The sequence below is a fragment of the Coptis chinensis genome, chromosome 6 (assembly GCF_015680905.1).
Source record: "Coptis chinensis isolate HL-2020 chromosome 6, ASM1568090v1, whole genome shotgun sequence".
Classification (NCBI taxonomy): Eukaryota; Viridiplantae; Streptophyta; class Magnoliopsida; order Ranunculales; family Ranunculaceae; genus Coptis; species Coptis chinensis.
Window position 1 is genome coordinate 18,423,573 of NC_141461.1, and position 22,159 is coordinate 18,445,731.

At 37.2% G+C, this 22,159-nt stretch overlaps 3 protein-coding genes and 1 long non-coding RNA gene across 5 annotated transcripts; all 4 read right to left on the reverse strand.

Annotated features, from left to right (window-relative positions):
* LOC147491903 (uncharacterized) lies at positions 1–657 on the reverse strand. The gene is made up of 2 exons (XR_015199767.1): positions 119–657; positions 1–67 (listed from the first exon to the last, which is right to left on the reverse strand). It is a non-coding gene; the product is annotated as an uncharacterized LOC147491903 (long non-coding RNA).
* On the reverse strand, positions 658–7,828 carry LOC147491904 (uncharacterized). The gene is given in 15 exon segments (XM_086567354.1): positions 658–1,984; positions 2,074–2,168; positions 2,247–2,400; positions 2,505–2,633; positions 2,993–3,083; positions 3,638–3,876; positions 3,971–4,050; positions 4,053–4,127; positions 4,232–4,279; positions 4,931–4,985; positions 5,061–5,129; positions 5,694–5,800; positions 6,180–6,264; positions 6,401–6,538; positions 7,409–7,828. Coding segments are annotated over 15 exon segments (1,968 nt in total). The 3' UTR covers positions 658–1,801.
* A 593-nt stretch (positions 7,829–8,421) lies between these two features.
* Positions 8,422–16,587, reverse strand: LOC147491905 (beta-adaptin-like protein C). The gene is made up of 15 exons (XM_086568760.1): positions 16,426–16,587; positions 16,145–16,342; positions 15,806–15,919; positions 15,324–15,574; positions 13,085–13,220; positions 12,767–12,946; positions 12,577–12,669; positions 12,260–12,471; positions 12,095–12,158; positions 11,821–12,000; positions 11,031–11,123; positions 10,513–10,922; positions 10,222–10,411; positions 9,937–10,140; positions 8,422–9,001 (listed from the first exon to the last, which is right to left on the reverse strand). The coding sequence occupies exons 1-15, from the start codon at positions 16,510–16,512 to the stop codon at positions 8,702–8,704; spliced, it is 2,712 nt and encodes a 903-aa protein (XP_086424886.1). The 5' UTR covers positions 16,513–16,587; the 3' UTR covers positions 8,422–8,701.
* Positions 16,588–16,663: 76 nt separating this feature from the next.
* Positions 16,664–21,721, reverse strand: LOC147491906 (protein ALTERED PHOSPHATE STARVATION RESPONSE 1-like). Of its 2 annotated transcripts, none has more exons than XM_086568761.1 (4): positions 20,007–21,721; positions 19,227–19,480; positions 17,893–18,116; positions 16,664–17,789 (listed from the first exon to the last, which is right to left on the reverse strand). In XM_086568761.1, the coding sequence occupies exons 1-4, from the start codon at positions 20,887–20,889 to the stop codon at positions 16,931–16,933; spliced, it is 2,220 nt and encodes a 739-aa protein (XP_086424887.1). In that variant the 5' UTR covers positions 20,890–21,721; the 3' UTR covers positions 16,664–16,930. The 2 variants fall into 2 exon arrangements, with proteins under 2 accessions (XP_086424887.1, XP_086424888.1); XM_086568762.1 differs by having other exon boundaries at positions 19,227–19,450; positions 20,007–21,719.
* Between the last annotated feature and the right edge of the window lie 438 nt (positions 21,722–22,159).

Below are 22,159 nucleotides of genomic sequence, written 5' to 3' on the forward strand. Positions count from 1 at the left end.
GTATTAAATTATTAATAAATTACCAAATGAAAAGACTCTTGCAGGCAAGATGGCCGCCTGGAGAGCTCTTACTTCGGTCTTGGAATGCGGTTTGGTCCAAATCCGGCAGAAGGAAGACGATTGGAACGCAGTCATTGCGTATGGTGCAGCCACTGGGTTGTTTAATTTGAGGAAAGGGATCCCTTCCGCAGCCATGTGGGGGCTGTGCAGTGGCTTTATCCTTGCTCTCCAGGTTCATTGTATTTCTGTTATGGATCGCAATACGGAACAAGAAAAGTATCACAAAGAAGATCCACCGAAGACTATTATTCAGCAGAATCGCTATTTCTTATTAGACCCTTGAAAATTACTGCGGGGCCAGGATTGTTTTTCGTTTGGGGGATTACTTGCTGCTTCAATCAAGGAACTGGAAATGGCGTGTAGTCGATTGTTGCATCAACATAGGAACAAGAGCAATAGGAAGATCGAAGCAAGAGTTTAGGATCGATCGTTTCATGCTGCTTGATAATAATAAGGGAGAGAATCTGGATAGTTTTCGTGGTACTCCTACATACAACATTCATGTTCCTATGATGAACTTTTTCTGACACTGGGCACTGAATTCTTTATTACCCGAATTCAAGTTCAAATATATGTATGTAGCTGAAACTGTTGAAGGTGAGATATAAATATATGTATGTAGCTGAAACTGTTGAAGGTGAGATATTGGAGGAAACCAAACTCTCTTTCTACCATCTAGAGCGCAAAAGGTTTGGTTTCATCCAATTCTCACATTCAAATCTAGCCTCATTATGAACTTTTAAGTGTATATGTATATAGTTGAATTTGTTGAAGATGAGATATTGGAGGAAACCAAATTCTGTATTACCATTGACAAAAGAATTTGGTTCCATCCAATTCTCATATTCAAACACCAACTTTGTTTACCAAATTGCACACTGAAGAACTCGAGCTAAGCTCGCTATTTATAAAAATCTCAACATAAACCCATGCAAACACTGTGATATTTCTTGTTAATATATTTCTTTTGTTTTCATGCAATGCCTGTGAAATTCTTGTAGGCCCATAAGGAGTATCATATTTGTGAAGATCTCAACAGAAAGTTAATTTCATAGTACGTTCACCAGATTCACAGAGCCACTAGATTAGACTTGTGAATGCACTTAGGATTCTTTAGGCTTTATCAAAAGGAGCCTGAACTTGCTATTATGAACATGGTAACAGTATGTCAAATGGTCAATATCTACTACTATAAATTTGTGACATGAACACTACAAATCCTAACTATTATCCCTATTGTGTGTATTAAAACACATCAGACTTCCAGTGCACTAAACTTCCCCATCATCTTGGTTTAATAATGTGCCAAGTCTGGTCATTCTTCTCTTTTAGGATTAGTAGTTGGGCCATATAGGGTTAGGGTGCTTTAAAATCAATATATATGAAGTTTGGAAGTAGACATTTTCTTTCTGTCCTCTAGTTTATGCACATTAGCCACAAGCCAACAACGACATTAGATTGCTTAGAAAGTTAGAAGTATCATGCATTCATAACTGATGCCTAAAAGAAGTCACACATTTGATCAATACATGATCAAAGAAGAAAATTAAAATTAAACACAAAGTCACAAACCGTAACGATTACACAAACTTTTGTAAAAGTTGGTAGATCTACATAGGAAAGTATGAGGGGTATGACTTTCACCATCTATAACTGCGTTGAAACAAATTTAATTTCTTTTCTTCATTTGATTGTGTAAATTAGTTTTGAAAATCCCCTTACATATGCAACACCCCTGCTTTTAAAGGAAGTAATCAGATAGAGGAAGTTGGGCTCTTATCTCATTAATGCTTCTGTTGAAGCTGCGAAGATATTGGACATGCAGTTCATCTTCCTCCACAGGTATAATTTTGGTAAATATCCCCTCCTCGAGGTAGTCCACCACCCTATTCAACGCTTCAAGCCCTGTCACATATGCTTTCTCCTATAAAATACCAATGAAACAGAAAATAGTCATTATATTTCTATTAGATTGATATAGTTTAATGGATAAATAATAGTAATAATTATAACCTGTGACCATGATCCATGTCGACTTGTAATCCAGTCTCCGGCCATGAACAAGTTTGGAAATGTAGTGGATCCACGCATCATGTACTTGTGAGAACCTGAAGAAAGAAAGAAGCTTGAGATCAGAATATGCAGTAAAACCTACCATTTTCTAAAGCAATGGTCACTGGTATTACCTGGTAAGTAGAGAGTCAGAGACTTGGGAAACTTATTAATATCCTTCTCTGTTACAATAGCACTATCGAACTCTGTAATGCATTTTGAGAGAAATGACATAACTTTCACAACTATTTCCTCATCTTCAAGTGGCAACAACTGATTGGCATGATACTGCACAATAAAATAGCGGAATTATAGATAGGAGAGAACTTCCTCAAACCTCCTTTTTAATTAAGTTGTACGAACATTTAGATAATAGGAAACAGAGGACTCACAAAATCAGCTTCTATGACTGTTGCCGGATCATCTTTGTATTTATCTTCGATGGCATTCAGATCAAAGAAAGTCCACCCACCTAAATCATCAAAACCAAAGCATGCATTGCTTGGTTTTGGAATGTCAACCTGGTTATGAATTGTCAGTACACAGAACTCACCTTGAATGCATTGAGTATAGGCAAACTATATGACATGACAAAGATCTAACACTTAATTCTAACTGGGGTCTTGCTCTAATCCAATCATCTTATACTCCAGTTTAAGTAGTAGCAGTTCATTGAGGAAACGATTAGGCGATCAATGTGATAGAGACTTGCAGCTCTTTATAACGGATGGCTAGATTTATGACCTGGAAGATCTATTTGTAGAAACTAGTAGCCGAGTGCAGGTCACTTCCTCCTAATGTATGCCATACATATGTCAAACATAGATGCAAATTCTGAAAGTACTTATCAGATAGAAAATAAGGAAAATGTCTCTCCTACCTTCCTATCAAGCCGCAATCTAACAGTGACGACGTCAATTCCAGTCATGTTCAAAACTTTCAGAAACTCCTCCCTTCTTCTTAGTGCTGAACTACATAGAAGCTAACTGTCAGGGGTGCAGGAACCAAAAAAAGCTAAAGCTCTTATAGGAGTTATAGCCAGATGAAAAGTACATGTTCAAAAAACTTTCACTGTTTGAGGATATTAGGAAAGGAGTGAAACCATAGATAAGAAGGAGATCAAATTGGTATTCTCAGAAAAAACAAAGACTCGAGTTGATGGAGGTGAAAGATGATCGACTTCTCAACATTCCCCAATAAATCCTTATATACTAAATGGTGAATACCTGGCATGAACACATGGATTCCAATGCTACTGCTTGGGTTTCAGATCTGGTGTGAAAACGTGGAGATCGATTTCTTAAGAATTTGTCGAAGATAATTTGTTTTAGGTGTATATCCATTATCAGTGTTAAGATCAACTCATGAAATATTGCATCCTTTATTTGGTTTGTCGCGAAATAGAGACAATGTGGAGAAGAGTGGCTTATCGATGTAGCATTCATCTAGAACCCCAAATTCCACAAAAACACTTTCATAAAATATAAAAACTTCAAAACAAAACGGAGAATATTTTATAAGATACCTGCTCTTAATGATGTGTTGAAGCGTGGAGACACCAACAGCCAAAATAACTGCATCAGCGTCAAATCTCTCTTCTCCACAAATTACTTTTGAAATGCATCCAGTTTCCTCGTTGAGTAAGAAATCTGTCACCCTTTTCCCCTCCACATACTTACAACCATTAGCTTCTATGGTATCTATCCATGGCTTGAATATCTTTTCCCTCACACTTCCACGACACCGTGCAACATCAAAATCTCTCTGTAATTTCCCTCAAATCATAAAAAGTATAAAAGATCCATGTGTTAGGGAACAAAACAAACGGATGATACACATAATGCCTAAGGAGACAAACCTGATGAGCTAGAATGAAATAGTACAGCATTCCCAATGTTGCAGCTGCACTACATTGCTCTGCCGGAGCAAACAACCCACTTGAAGTAATGGACTAAAAGCTTTCTGATAAAGGTTGTCCGAACAACCAAATTGTTTAAATAGCTCCCTTGCAGTCACTGGCCATTAACCTTTTAACTTTAAATGTTTACCTTCCAAATTACTAGTTAAAACATGTAACCAATCAACCATGTTATGTTGGTGCATATGCACTCTTTCTTGCTCGAATCATATTTTCTCCAGACTGTATCAGTGTTGTCAAAATCGATGACTGCAAAATTCAAAAAAAGAAAAGAAAAATGGAGTCCATGAATGTCAAGCCAAAAATATTGAAGTAGGAAGACCCTGATGTGTAATTAAATGCATATTTACCATCTATAGCACAAATTGTGGCACAAGTATTGTTATCTAATACTCATGCCATGGAATAAGAACTGGTGATTCCAGAAGGAAACACAGTCATGCATATCTTAAGTAGGAAATGATAGATGCATTACAAAGAAACATGATGATGCTAGTTACTTGTAATAGTTTCCATATTAGGAAAACAATACATAGATTAAATATCTTGCTGCTTCAATTTTCTTTTACAGTTATCCAGTTATCTACTATTCAGCATACTAGAATACTGACTGAAACGACAACGCAAAAATGACGACTACTCAAACATTCACCCAAACTAAAGTTGGACATAGAAGAAAAATCAGTATGTAGTTGTGTACTAATGAGAAAGACACTACACAAAGACGACAAAATCTTAATATTCTAGAAGACAGTTTATGTATATAAGATTGCAATATAGGTGATCTTGATTGTGATCAAAAGTGCTTATAGTGAAATCCACCAAATTTTTAACTTGAAAGACCATTCAATGTGATGATTAAAAATATCTAGCCTTGAATATGAATACAAGATACTATACCACCAGTCATGAGAGGCAGTGAAGTCAGACGATCCACCAGAGGAAGGCGAAGGTGCTGCATGGAATGAAATCAGGATATATGACATCCGAAAACTTGAGGGGTTAGTAAGGTGTTGTAAATCAGACATACTTGAGTGTACAAGAAGGTCCCAAATGGAGTCGGCCACTGTGGTTGATCTTGGTAAATAGGAAACTCAATCTGCATGGCAGAAAGCTCAGTTTAATTTGTATTTCCGTATGCCTGCTGAACTTAGCGAACTTTCAAAAACATTGGCAAAAACAATATCCCTTACAAGTATAAACAGATTTCTTGAGTTAAAAAATCCCAGCTTCTAGCTATCTATTCCGAGGAAATTTAAAATTACCATGGAACTGTAGAAGAGACCAGTCCAACACCAAGGTAAAGTGAGTACGACTATTCAAATTGTCACTGGGGGATTCAAAGTCTCTCTTATTGTGAGCAATGTTGATTGTGTATCAACTACATAATTGCAAACTAGCATATGTACTCCAACTATATAGCTAGGTACAATCATATTTCTAGTCATGAAAGTCTTGAACATCCCAACACCGAACATTCTTTGAAAATGTTTCATTTCATCATGCTATTGGATTTTAAAAATACTTGCTATTGTTTTCTTTTTTTATTTTACTTTTACGTTTTTTTCTTTCTTTCTTTATTTCTTTTTCCTTTTTTTTTTTTTTTTTAATTTTTTTTTTTAAGATCAAGTATATACTACTAAGAGGATTACTCCAAGATTACCTCCAAGCCTTCCGGAGAATATAATGCCGATCTTGTCCAGTTAATGAAAGGCTTGATACCAAGTTCATCAACAAGAGAGAATATATTTCGGTATGGATACCAAAAACCTGAATAAGTGAATAAAAAAACATAACCAAGTCGACATTAAGAGATTGACAGTAATTATACTTGATTATACTCTCAGCCAATTTGCTTATCATTTTTTTACGAAAGTTCAGGGGACATTTCAATCCTGTTTTCCTCAAACAGTTGTTTTAAAAGGAACCTAACCCTAAATAACTCATTGCTTAGGAACAAAAGGATTCGTAGACCCTCTTATAAATAATTAACATCATAAACTTTAAAAAAATAATAATAATTAAAAAGAAAGTTCACATCTTAAGATTTTATACCTATATACCTAGAATTCCACTAGATGACTCCAAAACAAGAAAAAATAAATTAAACACAAAATACTAAGTATAAGGAAATGATAAACTTCAATACCCTGGATTCCATTATCAGCAGAGCTCCCAGGGGTGTACTTTGATCCAGGTAGATAATCAGCTTCAAGTAGTGTAACATCAAATCCCTATAACCAAAAAACCTTCTCTCTCTATCAGAAATTCTAAATAATACCCAAGGATACATAAAATAAGCAAAGATAAACTAATGGTATTAAAAGAAACCACAAAAAAGGTTGAAATAGGAAAGATATAGGGAGGGACCTGTTTGGAGAGGTGGTGAGCAGAACCTAAGCCAACAACCACAACCTTCTTCTTGTTAACATTTTGCTTGTTAGGCAAAGAATCAGCTCTGCATGGAAATCTGTGTTCTACCTGTTTTGTATGAGAAACATGGAGTGACTATGCAACAAGCCCACATTGTTCAGCTCTGCATGGAAAACTTCATAATGATAACACTTTTGTAGACGTAGATGTTCACACTTCACAGGTAAAATAACCCGCGTAAAGGATGTACAAATAATAAGTGTCGAAATTTCAACTTTTTGTTTAATTGAGAAAGTTAGGACCGACATTGGATATTGGTCATTCATACGTTTCAGATTTTAATACCGATAATATGGATTTGCCTTAAAATTTCTTATACTGTAAATGCACCTTTTATGAAGTTTTTTGAAATTGACCATAAATGCAAATTAACAGTTCGGTTTTGGATACAACAGAGTTTCCAAACACTGTTACTCCAACCCCATCATCGCCTGTTATTTGGTGTATAAGCGTTCAGGCACTCGAAACCGTACTGTAAACCTATCAGTTGTATTTCTTGGAGACTCTTCTGAGAGATAAGAAGTCCGCTTCCACACATGGAAATATGGAATGATGCAGTCCAGAAATTCACTGCATTGCCATTTCTATAATTCTGGTCAGCTAAATATATAATCCAAAGTCCAAACTCCAAACCACCACTATTGATTCCCTATATCCAACTTCAAATCAGTGCCCTACAAAACCTGCGGGCTAAAATATTCGGCCTATAATGCCTTGCAATGTTTGTAAGTTGTAACCGAGGTCTCAGAAGGCCACAGTCAAAATCAGGCACACCTTCCTATAAGAAAAACTTTACAAATTCAGAAACCTAATACTGCATTACTGCCGCTGGGAATCACATTCCAAAATTAAAATCTCATCATCTTCTACAGTTCTACATAAAAAAAAAAATCTAACCTTTAAAGAAAAAAAAACTAAAACTAAAACTAGAAAAATTCCTCAAACAAGATTTTCAGGAGAAGTATCTTGAAGAGAATCAGGAGGGACGTGGAGCTTATGTCTACAAATAGGACAAGCAGAATTCTTAGAAAGCCAAGCATCAGCACATTGTAGATGAAACACATGACGACAATCTGGTAAATATCTCACAAGTTGACCAACCACAATCTCATCTAAACAAACAACACACTCTTCCACTTCTTTTACCTCTTCTTTACTACATGCCACACTAGACGGTAATTTCTTCAACTCTGAATCCGTTAACCCATTACAACCCTTTTTCTGACCCGGCCCACTAACAAGAACAACATCTTGTACGTGATTGTTTCTTGATGTATACCATAAAAGACAAAAATATACAAAGAATAAACAGGTCATCCCAACACAAGGTAAAACTAAAGCAAGAAAAAGTGTAGCTACTAACATGGTTACGGAGAAAAATGGTGATGATTGTGTAGTACAGATAGTGGATTTGAAGAGAGTTTTTGGGATTTCCAAATGCTGACGTGTTTCTTAGTAAGCTTGGGCGGGTGGGGAATGAATCTGGTTTACAGCTTTAATTGCATTAAAAATGTGGTTAAACAGCTATAATACGCCTGGGAATTTTAAGCTGACATATTTTGTGTATTTGTTCCAGTAGACCTACCATGCACGCCATCAAGATACATATGAATTTTAAAAATAAATGTTTATCACGTTTTCTAATCTTTTAACTCTAGAAAGGGTACAAGTCCGAAAGGTGTGGGCAAGCCTTCTATGAATGATAGTTTCCCATCTGTGACTATTTCTTGGCGAGGAGGTTACATCTTATAAACCTTCCCCACATACGACTACGAAGTTGAGTTTCTCTCTCCCCCTGTTCCACATTCTTCCTGTACATATTTTAGGGGTAAAGGGGTAGCTTGATGTCAGTTATAGGTCTATGATTTAAGATCCGAACACATCAGAATCCAAATTGTCAGGTAAGTCGGCCTTAGTGGAGGATCCTAGAGTACGCGACACTTTAAAAAAACTCTGAATTCTCCCGAAACAATGCATCTCCTTTTGACTTCTTCTGAGAAGAAGGCAAGTAATAATTTTTGTTTACAAAAACTGTAAAAAAAAAAAAACCACCAGAAACTACTACAAACTACAACACTCGTCACAACAAAACCCAACAAATTCTGATTTAAGAATGAATTTGCACCAAATCTGATTAGTTTAGCCACCCTGGAAAAGTAGTTCAGAGGTGAAAGAATCAGAGAGCTAACTGGCTGAATCATCCATTTTGCAAGACACTCACAGGTGCGTCAATCAGTTTCAACCCTTGAGCACAGCTTCCATTGCTTCAAAAAAGAGTGGAGCAAGTTCCAGGTTTGGTATCTTGATTGCGCACTTAACGCCAGGGATCCCAACAACAGCCGTGAGTTCAATAAGTAACGGGATCCCCCAAGACATCTTAGCCGAGAGATACAACACTTCCTGGTTCGCATGTCTCCTCTTCGCAATGAAAAACATATTTGACGCAGCCAGGCGATCAAGGGTGGCATCCACACTGTTCACAACTACACCTGGCAAATCCTTTATGACTTCATTTGAATCTGGTAGAGACTTCCATTTCTGCAAGGAGAACAGATGATCAATATCCATGCAGTTAAAGGAGCAGGAGCAGGAGCAGGAGCAGGAGCAGGGGTGAGCCTACGGTATATGCAAGAACATAGACGATATTAAGTGGCCTTAGCCATGAGGTTTAGCCTAGGCATACTTTTAAATGCATAACCTTTTTCGAAACACATGCCAAGGCCTGTAGCAAAATATATTCCCTTCCTATTCCAAAATTTAAGCTGAAAACAACTACTTCCATCAGGTAACTTTTGTAGAAAAGAACCAAATTTAGTCAACTATCTTATGAAAAAGATAAGTAAGAATACTCATCTAAAGTGAAGCAAGCAAGAATACTGTGATACAAACACATTATCTAGCACCAGGTGGAAATGAAGACTTAGAAATTAGTTTCCTACTTACCTAAAATTTGAAAAGAGAAGCATTTACAACTTCTCAAGAAGCACAGGTAAATAGGACTTGTAAAAGTACCCAAGCAAAAAGTTCATGTAAGAGATACTGTTCCTAAATTACTAATGATTGGTGTATTATCTCCCACACTATATTTGCCACCTTTTATGCCTCTTCAAAATTTACTATTTCCTTTAGAAATGTATGATCTATCAAGGCACTGGCGTGTTTTGACCAACGTCTCGATGTTAGGTATGAAGCAGAACAAACTTCTGTCAGTTCTAATGGAAATGAATGCCTGATACCAGTTGGTTGTGCCTATGGTAACACGACTTAGCTTTTCTCTGTTTTCATTTGTTTTCTTCTTCTAGGAACAGTTCTCATGAAATAATTTTAACTGGAGCCAGAAAGGTAGATAATTATTTGAAGAAGGAAATGAAAGGTGTTCCTTCTAAGACAGGGATCAGTGATCCAGTATGTGAGATAAGAAGCGTCACAGGAACAGGAAAAAAACACACACAGACTGGTTAAACAAGAGTTACCTCGAGAAAGTCTGCACGCTCCATTCTACCTTCCTCGGATAAGAGAACCAGGAAAGCGATTTTGTCGTTGAAATACCAAACAGGTTGCTGATTATTTTTTATTGCGACCTGTAAAAGTGAGCTTGGAGGCCCAGGAGAAATATTTTGTGACAACACCATGGGCAAAAGGGTCCTTGCTGATGTGCCAGGATGCAATTGTGAAACCTGCTCATAGAACATTTGCAGCCTAAAGTCAGCTAGACAGATAGACAGAGTTACATAGATACCTATTCAAGACTGTACCACCTGTAGGGGTCCAGCGGCCGCAAGACCAAACGTATTTTTGTTGAACTGAATCATAAACCCATCAAGAGTAACTTGTGTGTTGTTCTCAAACAGCATACTGTAAAATATTTGACCATCACGCCGTGTAAGCTCAGCACCAATCTGTAGGCCTTGGCCACTTGATGCTGGAAGTACAACCGGCAGGGGAGGGCTGCACAGACACAGATGAATTGAATATCATTCATGTATTATATTGATTTTAAGCCTAAAGTTTTCACTATTCCAACAGTTTGAAAGATCCAGAAGCCTCACCCTGTAGGAGTTGCTGGCTGATCAACAGGGACAAGTGAATTATCCAGGCCAATTAGATCACCAAGTAAGTCTGGCACTTGAGGAGAAGGTGCAGCAACAACTGGTACCTGAGCTGGCTGCTTAGTTGCAGCATATGGAGAAGTACCAGAACTACTTGGTGCTAGACCAATACTGTCAGCAGCATGAGAAGATGACTCGGAGTATCCTGTTTCACTCCCATCAGGATACTCTTCATCATCTGGTCTCTGAATTGCAGTCTTCACACGGGTTACAAATGCTTCTGGGGGCTTATGATACACAGACGACAGAGTAGCAATGTTTGCCAGAAGCTCATCAAGAAGTGTCGAATCAATTTGATTTGAATCATCACTTATTACCGGTTTCTCAGCTAACACAACATCTTTGGCAGCCTGAAAAGATAGTAAGTCTCCAAGCATGAGTATTCTGTACAGTCCTAGAAGTATCTAAAATAGGTTTAATCCACTAGTTGCACAAATGTCTAACTACATTCAACATACTTCAGGATCTGTGGAGAGAAGGCGCCAATAGATATAGGCACGATCACGCAGATCTGGATTGTCCGTCTCCACCGTGGCATTGTTCAGTACAACCTGCAAGTATTAGGCAGAAGAATCACCTAGTATTACAAGATTAAGCATATCATTTTAAACTATAAAGATGTACTCCACGAATATTTTTTGTGAATTTTTCAACTTGCTATTTTCAGTTTGACTTGTGTTTTTCCCCGTCGTCCTTCTAAACTTTCCTTTCTTTGGTCAACAAATTCTGCCTTACTGAACATAAAAGAAAATGCCAAGTCGGACTGTAAATCGAGAGAGGAAGAGAATAGGATATCCTAGTGGCATACCATTTGTAATGGTTTTACAACCTAGCTATAGTTCTCTTCTTCACTGTTCTGGTGTGCACAATCTTAATCGGCACACTTAAGAAGTTATTGGCACTCACACTTTTAAAGATACAAGAGATAGAACTGCTATCCTATCTATCCAGTAGTAAATATCTGACAGATAGTCTTTCGTAACGGCATGGCTACTATAACAGTCTTGAAACAACATTGACAAATATCACGTATCAATTTTTATCAGTGACAGGTTATCACATGTTACTACAAGAAGTCAGTTAGCCACCCCAACGAGTCTGTCAGTCACTCCTCGTGCATAATGAACACTGTACTAGTGGAAGCTAGTATAGTTGGTTTTGTCATTCTGATATTTTTCAACAATGGGAAAAATGAAAAACTAGAAGTATTCTCTCACAAGTGCATCATAACCAATAAGGACAATGAACCTGAATCATTTGCTGTGGGCCTTCAGTTGGCTTCTTAAGAAACAATTTCACAGTTGCAGTAAGTAATTGCAACTGGACTGATGCCGGCTCTTCTGGAAAAGTCTCCAAGAAACTTTCTAGAAGCTCGTCAGCATTGTCAATTCTTTCAGCATATTCACCAATTATCCAGATCATTGAAGCCTGTGGGGAAAAGAAAAATGTAAAGAAAAGAAAAGGGAGAGTCGCTTGCCAATAATAGGTTGTGAAGAAATGGAAGGACGTGATGACGCAATACCTTTGCCTCTGGTTCATCTAAAGTATCCAAGCTCTCACAGAGAGTAGCAATGATGGACTCGTATCTGTTGATGAATATAACAAGACATAATAAGCTTCGAATGATGAGAACCATCGAGAATGAAAAATCAAGAAAATGTAAGCACAAAAACAGAATATCATTTACGTGTTAGGATATCGCCTAAATATGTCCTTGATCACTATAATAGCCTCCTGCACAACATAGTTCACTTTTATCTTTATCAGCTCAAGCAAGACGCTAATGCATCTCTCAGCTGCTCTCTCAAGCTTGATGGCACAACGACCAATTGCACGAACAGCTTTTCTAACAAAATCCACATCTACTTCTGTGGCATACTCTTTGAATTCCAAAAGAACCTGAAAAAAAAATTGGAAGAGGAGATTTTCCATCAAAGAAATCATAATTATCTTAGTATAATTGCAATCAGTAATGATACTTATAAATGCACATAAGATCCATGCCTGATCTATGTTCCGATCAGATGCAAGCTTAATCATGATCTCTAACTTTTCCATCTTCACATAAATTGGATCGTTGTACTTGCAAAAGAAAACCTATCAACAGAAACGACGAGAACACAACAATGGATTATCAAAAGTATTAAACAAAGCATCTACAAACATATTCAAAATATCAAGTGTTCAGAATTGCCTTGATTTCATGAGCAAGGATGGTAGGACGCCTTTGTACGATAAGGTTGATGTTTCTTAATGCAACATACTGGATCTCAGGTTCTGCAGAAAGTAGTGTTACAAGAGGTGGAGCCATTTTCTTGCAGAGATTCCGCACTACATCCGTACTTGTGATAAGCTCCATTTGTAGAAGAATCATCTGCAACAACCAGTTCAAGTGAATTTAAGTACCAAACATTATAAAGCAAAGGTAGAATAATCAAACGTGGGTTGCAAATGAATGACAAAAGAACGATAAGCAGATTTTTATATCAACAAACAGGAACAAATATGTCACCTTAACAGCAGACAGTACAACTGCACAGTTTGCATGTTGCAGTCGTGGAGTAACTCGCTCGACTATATTTTCAGCTTCGCGGGCATCAGCAGCCTTATACTTGGACAGGGCATCCAAAATAAAAACCTGACCCCATCTGCGTCATATGAATTCCAGTTCAGGAATCACTAACATAAATGTGGCAGACAAAGAAATCACCATCGACTAATCCCAGGAAGGATACAAATCATACAGTGTGCCAAGCTAGACATCAGTTATTAAATCCTTTTGCAAGATTGTGCGCCATAGCCATTTAAAAGCACAAACTATGACAAACAAGTTAAGAACAAACTTTCCCACTTAGTACACACATCAGATTTTCAAGGCTTAGACTTTAGAGTTTATGTCATGGACCAAGTATTGCAGCGGACATACATTGTTGTCATGATATCTAATATTCCCTCTCAGAATCATTTTTGCGGACTAATGGGTTTAATTACTAGGAGGGGAAGGGGAGACAATGAGTCACCAAAATCACATTTTGTGTAGATTTATTCAGAGCCTTCCCCATGGTTTTACTCAAAATCCGTACCACTTCAACAAAAACTAAGTCGATACCAAAGTTTAAAGGCAAACTAGCAATATCCAACATAATCCCCATATATCACTTACTTATGATGCCTTAATTTTCCTCATGAGACATATTGCACAACACTACTTAACTCAATGTGATTTGAGAATTATGACAATCTTTTCAGTTTTTCTTTAATTAATAAAGAATATACCACACATGGGGAAACAACAGTATATATCAAATGTAAAATTAAAAAATAACATTTTCCCATCAAGAGATGAACATAATTAAGGTCTCATATGGTTGCTATTTCAGATTAGCTACAATTTTTTCACATTTCTTCTTTTTAATACAATCTACACTTCCCTAGCAAAAACAAAATGAACTTTTACATGAAAAGGTATTCCCAAATCACTGGTGCACCAAAGAAAGAGCAAAGAATCTGAGGAGTCTCATTCAGTAGGTCGTATATAATCATATGAGCATGCCAAAATGCTAAATTTAGGTTTTAAATTAGCTACTCTATTGATCTATATCTCTATACAACCAGTGAAAATATAAGAAACAGCAATATATATATATATATAGGTCCCCAGCACTACAAACCGACAAAGGAATGCGTTACTTATCTACCATCCAAATATTCGATGTTTCACCATTGTATTGTGGTCAGTATATAGATGTACTTGAAGGTGTTGATCTAGCAAGATGTTATTTCCTAATTGAAATATGATTTTTATCTCACCAGTCAAGTTACAAGTTTACTATAGTTTCTTGTAAGATGTTAAGAATTCGTATATTTTGTTCCACCGTATCCAAAGAGGTAGAAAACTTCTTGAGATTTCAGTTTTCAACTGATTGAAACTGAAACTGAAAAACAAAGACCCAAAGGTAGATAGCTTCGTAAGATTTCCATTTTTGACTGTCTCCCACAAGTTATTTTGTTTTATTAATATTTTACTAATATATTTTTGTTTTATTGGAAAATAAAATATCAGTAGGGCCACACCCCTTTTCCTCAATTTATTCCTCTTTCCTTGTGTTTCACCGATCTCACAGTGGGCCAACCATTGGCACTGCCTTACTCCACCTTTCCTTCTCCAGACCAAAGGGAGAAAAAAATGTAGGGAATTACATTAACAAAAATCAAACTTGGTAGAGAAATGAATCAGACTTTCTCTCACAGACAAGTTGCAGACAAAAAAGAGTTTCTAAAATTTGAATGAGATGTAATTTTAAAATTAGAAAGGACTTTAAAATTTTGAATTGTGTGGTGGGAAAAGGTCTACCGAGAACTCTACAGTGCCAGAGGGCACAAGGGCAGGTGTTAACCATAACATCCAAAAACAGTTTTCCTAGTCTTACTCCCAATACCAAATTACATATCTACCATGTGAGGAGAAAAATATTGAGAATGATCAATGTGGGCATTTCTCCCCTATAAAACAAAAAAAGAGATAATAAAACAATGAATGAAAGTTTAGTGAATAGAACAATCAGTGCATTTATCCACCACCCATACACAAGTCACGTGCTACAGATTATATGATCTAACAAACGAAAATAACGTAATGGGTACAAAATTCTGGGTAGAGTGTTGTGTGCATATTCCATCCAAAGACAAATGAAATAGCAAATCCATGGGAAGCAATGAAGGCTGCAAAAGGAAGTAAGGATTAAACTTACTCAGTACACTCATTCAGGGCAGTCAGGAGTTTGGCAAGTGTATTACTAGTGATCTCAAAGATTGGTCTGGTACTGTTCTCCTGAATTTCAGCAAGGGCGGCCACAGCATTAGCCACGACCATTGGATTATTGTCAGAAATAAGATCCTTAAGAGTATCCAGAAATCCTCTATCTTCCACAAGTTCAGCATTTATATCATAAAGCTTAGCAACACAAATAGAAGCAGTCTTCCGAACATAGGGATCATCGTCCTGTCAGATAAAAGGACACAAATTTACATTTCAAGCTCCATAAGTTGTATGGTGATACAGTTATACAGCAATAGTTAAATGTGAAAAGACCAGCAAGCGTTTAAATAAGTGCTACAGAAACTGTGTCAAAAATCTGAAGAACATTGTGTTTAATAACCAACATGAGGGCTCTTCAGATACAAGAAAAGTAACGGAATAGTGATGTTCATAAAGAATTCCAGATGGAGAAACCTTAAGACATTTTTGAAGTGGATCACACAGATATTCTGTAATTTTATCAACACGGATACATCCCATCGTCCGTACAGCTAAAGCACGAATAAGGGGATTGGGATCCTGCGAATCCTGAAAAAAAAAAGATGTATCAGCGTGACTGGATTTATAAGTTTTTTACGTCACATGAAACAATAGTACTAATTTACTACTGTAGTACCGTATGTAATGTGAAAGCAACTTCGTATTCTAGTTCAAATACAGAATTAAAAGGGTCTCCTCTATTGCATAATAGTAAGGAATTGGCAATTGGCAGTGAGTAAATTTGACAGTAAACAACGGCAGTGGATCTGTTACCTTAACAAATGTATTTACAGCAAGAATGGCCAAGTCAGGTTGGCTTTTGGCATAATTTATAAGATACAAGTAAACAAGCTTCTTCAGCTCCAAATTCTCTGTTTGCATGCAGTTTACAACATCTGTGAACAATGATGAAACATCTTTCCCCACAGTCATTGCAGCAATCACCTTCTTCACTGCATCTTTTCTCTTATCCTGTATCACATAATAACCGATTTGTAATCGATCAGATCTAATAATCATAAATCAAATCAAAAGCAGATCAGATGATTATTTACTTTGTATTGAGAATTGAGCTCATCTTTGAGTTCAGGGATTTCTCCCTTCTTCGTCGTGGAAAAGTATTTCGAGTCGTGTCCACTCATCTCTCTCTCTCTCTTTCTCTCTCCTTCTTCCAAAATGAAAACGTTTTCTGGACAATTTAATATATCGGCATATCGAGATACTTGAAATACCGGTATATTTTCCGTTGGGCCTACTTCTTATAGTCATTATATTACATACATAGAGAACGACTTTTATATGTATGCTTTTGATTGCCGTTAAGCGTGTAAATTAATTTAAACACTGAACCAAATAATTACACAGCACAATTGCCAATTCATATTCTTCTCCCTCTGCGCAAGTTATAAATTTTGGCAAAGAGAGAAAAACCCGGGATTCCAAAAACAAAAGGCAAACACAATAATAAACAATTTAGCTGACTCGACTACAATGAGCCATGCTATAAAAAAGAAGGGCCTCAGCGAGCTGCTTTGACGCCGTCTAATATACATACAAGTTCTAGTGCCCGACTTGTGCATAACCACCATCATTTTGGGAGGTCTCAATGTAGGTAGGTTTCCCATCTTTCTCATCACCACCTCTTGTGTTTTCGCTGTGTTGCACCAACTCATTGTACATCTTTAGAGAAGACTTGGAGAATTCTGTGAGTGATTCAAATATAGATGTAAATCCCGTTTGAAATCCATTTAAAGTAGTACGCTGTGTCTCCTGCATGTGCTTATGGTGCTTGTCCCTCTCCCTGTCCAGTCTTATCCTGAACGTGTCTAATAAGTCCTTCCTCTCTGTCAAATGCTCGAACCGATTTTGCACATCAAGCTCACCTTGTTCTGAAAGCTTTGATACTAAAATTCTGTTCTCCATCTTTTGAAAAGAATGAACTCTCCTGTCAAGTTCTTTAGCAAGCCCATCGACCTTCCTCTTCTGATGCTGCTCCTCTCCTTGCTGACCCCACAAAACCTTGACATCCTTCGCAAAGCTCTTCATGGCATATGCTACTGATTTATCTGGCAACTTCTCGAGTGAAGCTAACCAGTCGTGACATATTACAAGCAACGGGGGTCCTGTTACTCGGTAGGGAGGGATGGAAGACCTGCCCCTACAGCCAAATTCAACCTCAGGGACAATGAACTTGCATAGCCATCCGTCCAGTGCTTCAACATAGGCTCTTTGTGCTGAAACGTATCCATTAAAGCATTCATGCCAATTCTGAAGCTCAACCTCCAGCTGACGCGTAGCAAGGCGATGAGAATCATTAGAGAACTTCCCATAGCTGGGGCAGGTAAAAGACTTCACTTCAAACATAATTTTGTTCTGGGTTTCATGACATTCCAACATAATCTTCCAGTTTCTCATCATGCTGTTAACGAAAATTATGGAAATGAGGAAAAATTACAACCAAAAAGTAAAATTTTGCAGTACTTGGAACCCATATTTTCTGAACAAAGCTTGTCTTTACTAACCCTTTTAGCAGCTCAACAAGCTGTGGTTGCAATTCCTCATCCCTTAGTTTTTCAATTCTTTCTGAGATTGATTCAGCAGTTCTTATTGTGACCAGGATTCTAGTATATAGATCTTTTACAGCAGATCTGGTTTTGTCCATGGATCGCACGTCATCGCCTCTAACATCGTGGTTCCTTAGTTGTGAGCATTTTCTTTCGTAGATTTTCCGGGTTTGGTCTCCAGCCTACAACAAAATTGGAGAACGTGTCAAAGAGTAGGTAAACAAGCCCTCATTATGGAATTTGCATACATGGGGAAATATATGCATGTTATTCAGTCAAGTTGGCAGGGCAATACACTAGTCACATGCAAGAGGAACTGAGAAGACAGTAAAAGTAGCAAGTGGTTCACTGAAAACTTAATCCCGACTCCTGTCTCTTAGGAAGCTAAAGCATGGTTTGAACACACGCACGAAAACAAATCGCAAGCCGACAATGTCAAACTAATTTGTTCCTGCAACCTATCTTTTCCATTTCCTTCTTTAAGCTATAATGTGTTTATATGATATATCAAATCAAGTGAACCATACAGCATACAAAACAAGATGATAGGATTATAAGAAGCAAAACATATTTCTGGATGGCTGGGAAGGAAGTAAACTACCCATATAAATGGCAAAACTGCATGGCAGAATATAAAGAGCTAGCTTTTATCAAACTTCAATTAAAAGTTCTCAGACTTGCACAGCCAGCATTTGTTATATACTAACTGGACTTCTTTTCTTTCTTTTCACAACAAGCTGCCAGTGCCCCGACCATTCACAAATCTTGACGGGTGTTTATTGGATATGAAATTTTGCAGGACTGACACATAATATGGCTACCATTCACACAGCCATATTATGAGTACACAGGTAACCAGACTCACAATGAGTTCGTCTAAACAGCTACAGGCAACCACAAAAACAGATCTGTTACCTCTTATATGTCATATACATCCAAAATCTCCTTTAGGGAGGATGCTCAAGTCATTTCAACAGAATGGGGAAGCGGAAATACAAAATAAATAAGCAATAGAAACTAGATTACTCATTAAGAATTACAAAAAAATTATATATAGACAAAATAAAAAGTAACCAAATCAAAATAAATATTGAAGAATCCATTATGGAACTCGCCATATCAATTTAGGCTGGGATACTAATGCATATCTCACTGTAACAAAGACTAGATACACCATACTAATTAATATAGACTGCAAAACCAATGTGTACCCCATTCAACAAAGACTACTAGATATTATAGACCATAAGAGTTTCATGATAACAATGCTCTGATGTTTTGAAATTGCATACCTTAACCTCTTCGTAAAGCTTCTTTTCCCAAGCATATAATCTTCCAAGAGTCAGAGAATGGCTTCCTGAATCCATTCCTCCATAATCGTCAAACAGATCATTCTTGAATTCTGTCCATGTAGAAGAACTTTTCGAGCTGGATGCGAGGAAACTCTTACAGGAAGAAGACTGAGATGAAGTGGACCGATGCCATGTGATGGATTGTATTAGTTTGGTTGAGTTTTCTGCAAACAGGGGTAGAATTGGCACACAAACTACAGCATTCTGAGTTCTGAATATTCATAACTAAAATTTATTAAATGAAACGTAAAAAATCACAGTAGGATTAATGGGGAGAGAGGCGCATTCACGATTTAAGTAGAGTTTGAAATATATTTTTGGAGTAGATAACTTGGACTTTGTAGCTGAACAAGATTAAGCCGACTTTCCTAAGCTACCACAGATTGAGGGGAGGGCAATCATAGCATCATACAGAGTATAAATTTCAAACATTCCATTTAACTTAAAAAATACGAAATAAAAATCACAACAAAATACCACAAAATGAGATTTGGGGCAGAAAGACATGAATAGGCATACATCCTTGCATCTCCAAAAGGAATTCAAAACCATTAAACATCAAAATCTTTTCAGATTCCTTAAAACACCAAGAAGGAATCAATATACAAAGCACACTAGGTTCCATATGTGATTCCAAAATAAAGCTGGGTAAATCTTTACGCTCTACAAAGTGGAAACAACAAAGAAGACCAAAAAGAAAAAAGAGAACAAAAATTAAACCTTTTATTTCCTCCAAGCCAGATTGCAAGTGAACTCTATTAACCTCCAGCATCTTAGAGACATCTTTACCAGAATCATAAGCTCTAATGAAATGGTCTTCCACATCCTTCAATGCATCTAAAAGCTCTCTTCCCCTCACTGGTGTATCTATCACTGTCAACCCCTTCTGTCCCCCTTGGTTCACATTAGCATCATCCACTGCCTTGACAACCTCAACAGCATTTTCCTCTTCCTCATCTTCATCACTGTCTTCCACCACTACTTTGCTTTCAACTCTTTCTCTCTCCTCTTCATCTTCCAACTCAGGAATCCCTTCTTCCTCCCTAACCACTCTCAAATCCTCATCAGAGTTCCTAGTAAACCCACCAATAACTTCTGGTCTCACCCCATCAAAAGGATTGAAAAAATCCCAACCAAAATCCCTCTGTGGCGACAGCATTGACGGCGGCATGGCTGAGTAAAAATACCCACATACTTGCTCTACTTCTTCTCTACCACCTCCTCTTCCCACTACTTCATCCCTCTCCTCATCTGAAGAATCCGAAGAATCCAAATGTTGGCAAGGAATAGCTTCTTGTGTTGATTTTGAGGGTGTTTGTTGTAGGAACAAAGGGTTGGAAATAGTGTTCTCAATCTCATTTTTAGGTGGAGAAGAAGGACAAGCTGGTGGGAAAGTTATAAGGAAAGGTGAAGAGGGAGAAGAATGCCTTGCAACAAATAACCTTAGTGCTGCAGCTACTGCACATAAAGTGTGAATATACTTGCAATGTGCATCAGCAAGAGCATACCTACGGTTTACAGCTGCTTTCAAGAGACGTTTTCTCTCTCTACATAAAGAAACCACCTCTTCTTCTTCTTCCAACTTAGAAGCAACACAGCCCATGTCTTCTTCTTCTTCTTCTAAATGCAGTGAAATGGTTCAAGTTTTAGTCTTGCTGTAGTTTTAGAGCAGTTTCATGTTAAAAGAGAAGGTTTTAAAGAAATCCGTCTCTTTTAGCTACAAAACTAAAGTGGGGTTCTGCAAAAATGGAGGTTTTGTGATTTTTTGCAAAGGTTTTGGAAAAAAAATGTAGCTTTGAGGACAGTTCTACAGACACCCTTCTCATTTCCAGCTAAGTTAATAGCTTGTTCTAGCTAAAACCAGTGGTTATACACTTTTACTAGTTCAAGAAGAGGTTTTGAAGAAACAAGAGTGAAGACAGGCAAAGAAGATTGAAAATGTGGCTAGAAAAGAGAAAATGGTGTGACTTTTGACTTTTCCTTCTACTAAAGTGCTAGTTTGGGAACACTAGCTTTAGAGTTTAGAGGAAGGAGAAAGGAGAAAGAAGAAAGAAGATAAACAGAACAAACAAACAAACAAGAAAGTAGAATCAAATGAAGCAAAAGGTAGTAAAGTTGAGAAATATAGGGAGATTGTTCTATATAGTCTATACAGAACTAAATGCGTAAATGTAAAAAGAGTTCTAATTTAGAGCCAAATGCAAGTAAGTATATGTATGCAACGACTCAACGACCCCATGCCTTCTTCCCTCCTAAAGCAGAAGCAGAAGCAAATTTAGTAGAGATTCTTGAAAGAAAAAGAGAGAAGGGTTTAGTGGTTACTGTTCAAGGACTGAGGACTAAAGGACTAGTGTACCAGTGAGAGAAAAGAGGAGAGTCAAAGGTGATGAAAAAGCTGTGAGCAGAGAGAGAGTGTTTGTCTTTAGTGTTGTGTACTTGTTGTGTTAGCAGCTCGAACTTGTAATAATGGTACTATAATAATAATGGACAAAGAAAATATAATGAAAGAGATTTTGTTTGAGATTGTTGTGTTTGTTCTGAACAGTGAGCCTGTGGAATATGAAGGTTAAAAACTTAAAATGTATGGATTTAGTGGGACTTTTGGTTTTGGGGTTTTAAGTTTTTTTTTATTTTGAGATCTTGGGGTTTTAAGCTTGTAGCATCTTTTTTGACATTGTATATATCTCAAGGACCACCTTGTTCCCTAACTGCACCTTGTGATTCGCAATTTAAACTGACTACTGATTCCACAGATATAGATTGCTAACTTTTGCAATGGCATTCATTCTTATTTGCTAAATGAAAATATATTTGCAAGGCACAGAAGGTAGATGACTTCCAAATGATTTCTAAGATAGCGTCGGTCAGTAAGT

Excerpts from the sequence above, each read along its gene's own strand:
- LOC147491905 (XM_086568760.1), bottom strand. The coding sequence starts at position 16,512 with ATGAGTGGACACGACTCGAAATACTTTTCCACGACGAAGAAGGGAGAA. Across the intron at positions 16,343-16,425 it reads AGCTCAATTCTCAATACAAA|GATAAGAGAAAAGATGCAGT; the intron begins GTAAATAATCAT and ends TATGTGATACAG. Across the intron at positions 15,575-15,805 it reads CACTTCAAAAATGTCTTAAG|GACGATGATCCCTATGTTCG; the intron begins GTTTCTCCATCT and ends TTTATCTGACAG.
- LOC147491906 (XM_086568761.1), bottom strand. The coding sequence starts at position 20,889 with ATGGGCTGTGTTGCTTCTAAGTTGGAAGAAGAAGAAGAGGTGGTTTCT. Across the intron at positions 18,117-19,226 it reads AGCTTTACGAAGAGGTTAAG|GCTGGAGACCAAACCCGGAA; the intron begins GTATGCAATTTC and ends ATTTTGTTGTAG. Across the intron at positions 17,790-17,892 it reads CTTGTTGAGCTGCTAAAAGG|CATGATGAGAAACTGGAAGA; the intron begins GTTAGTAAAGAC and ends TTTCGTTAACAG.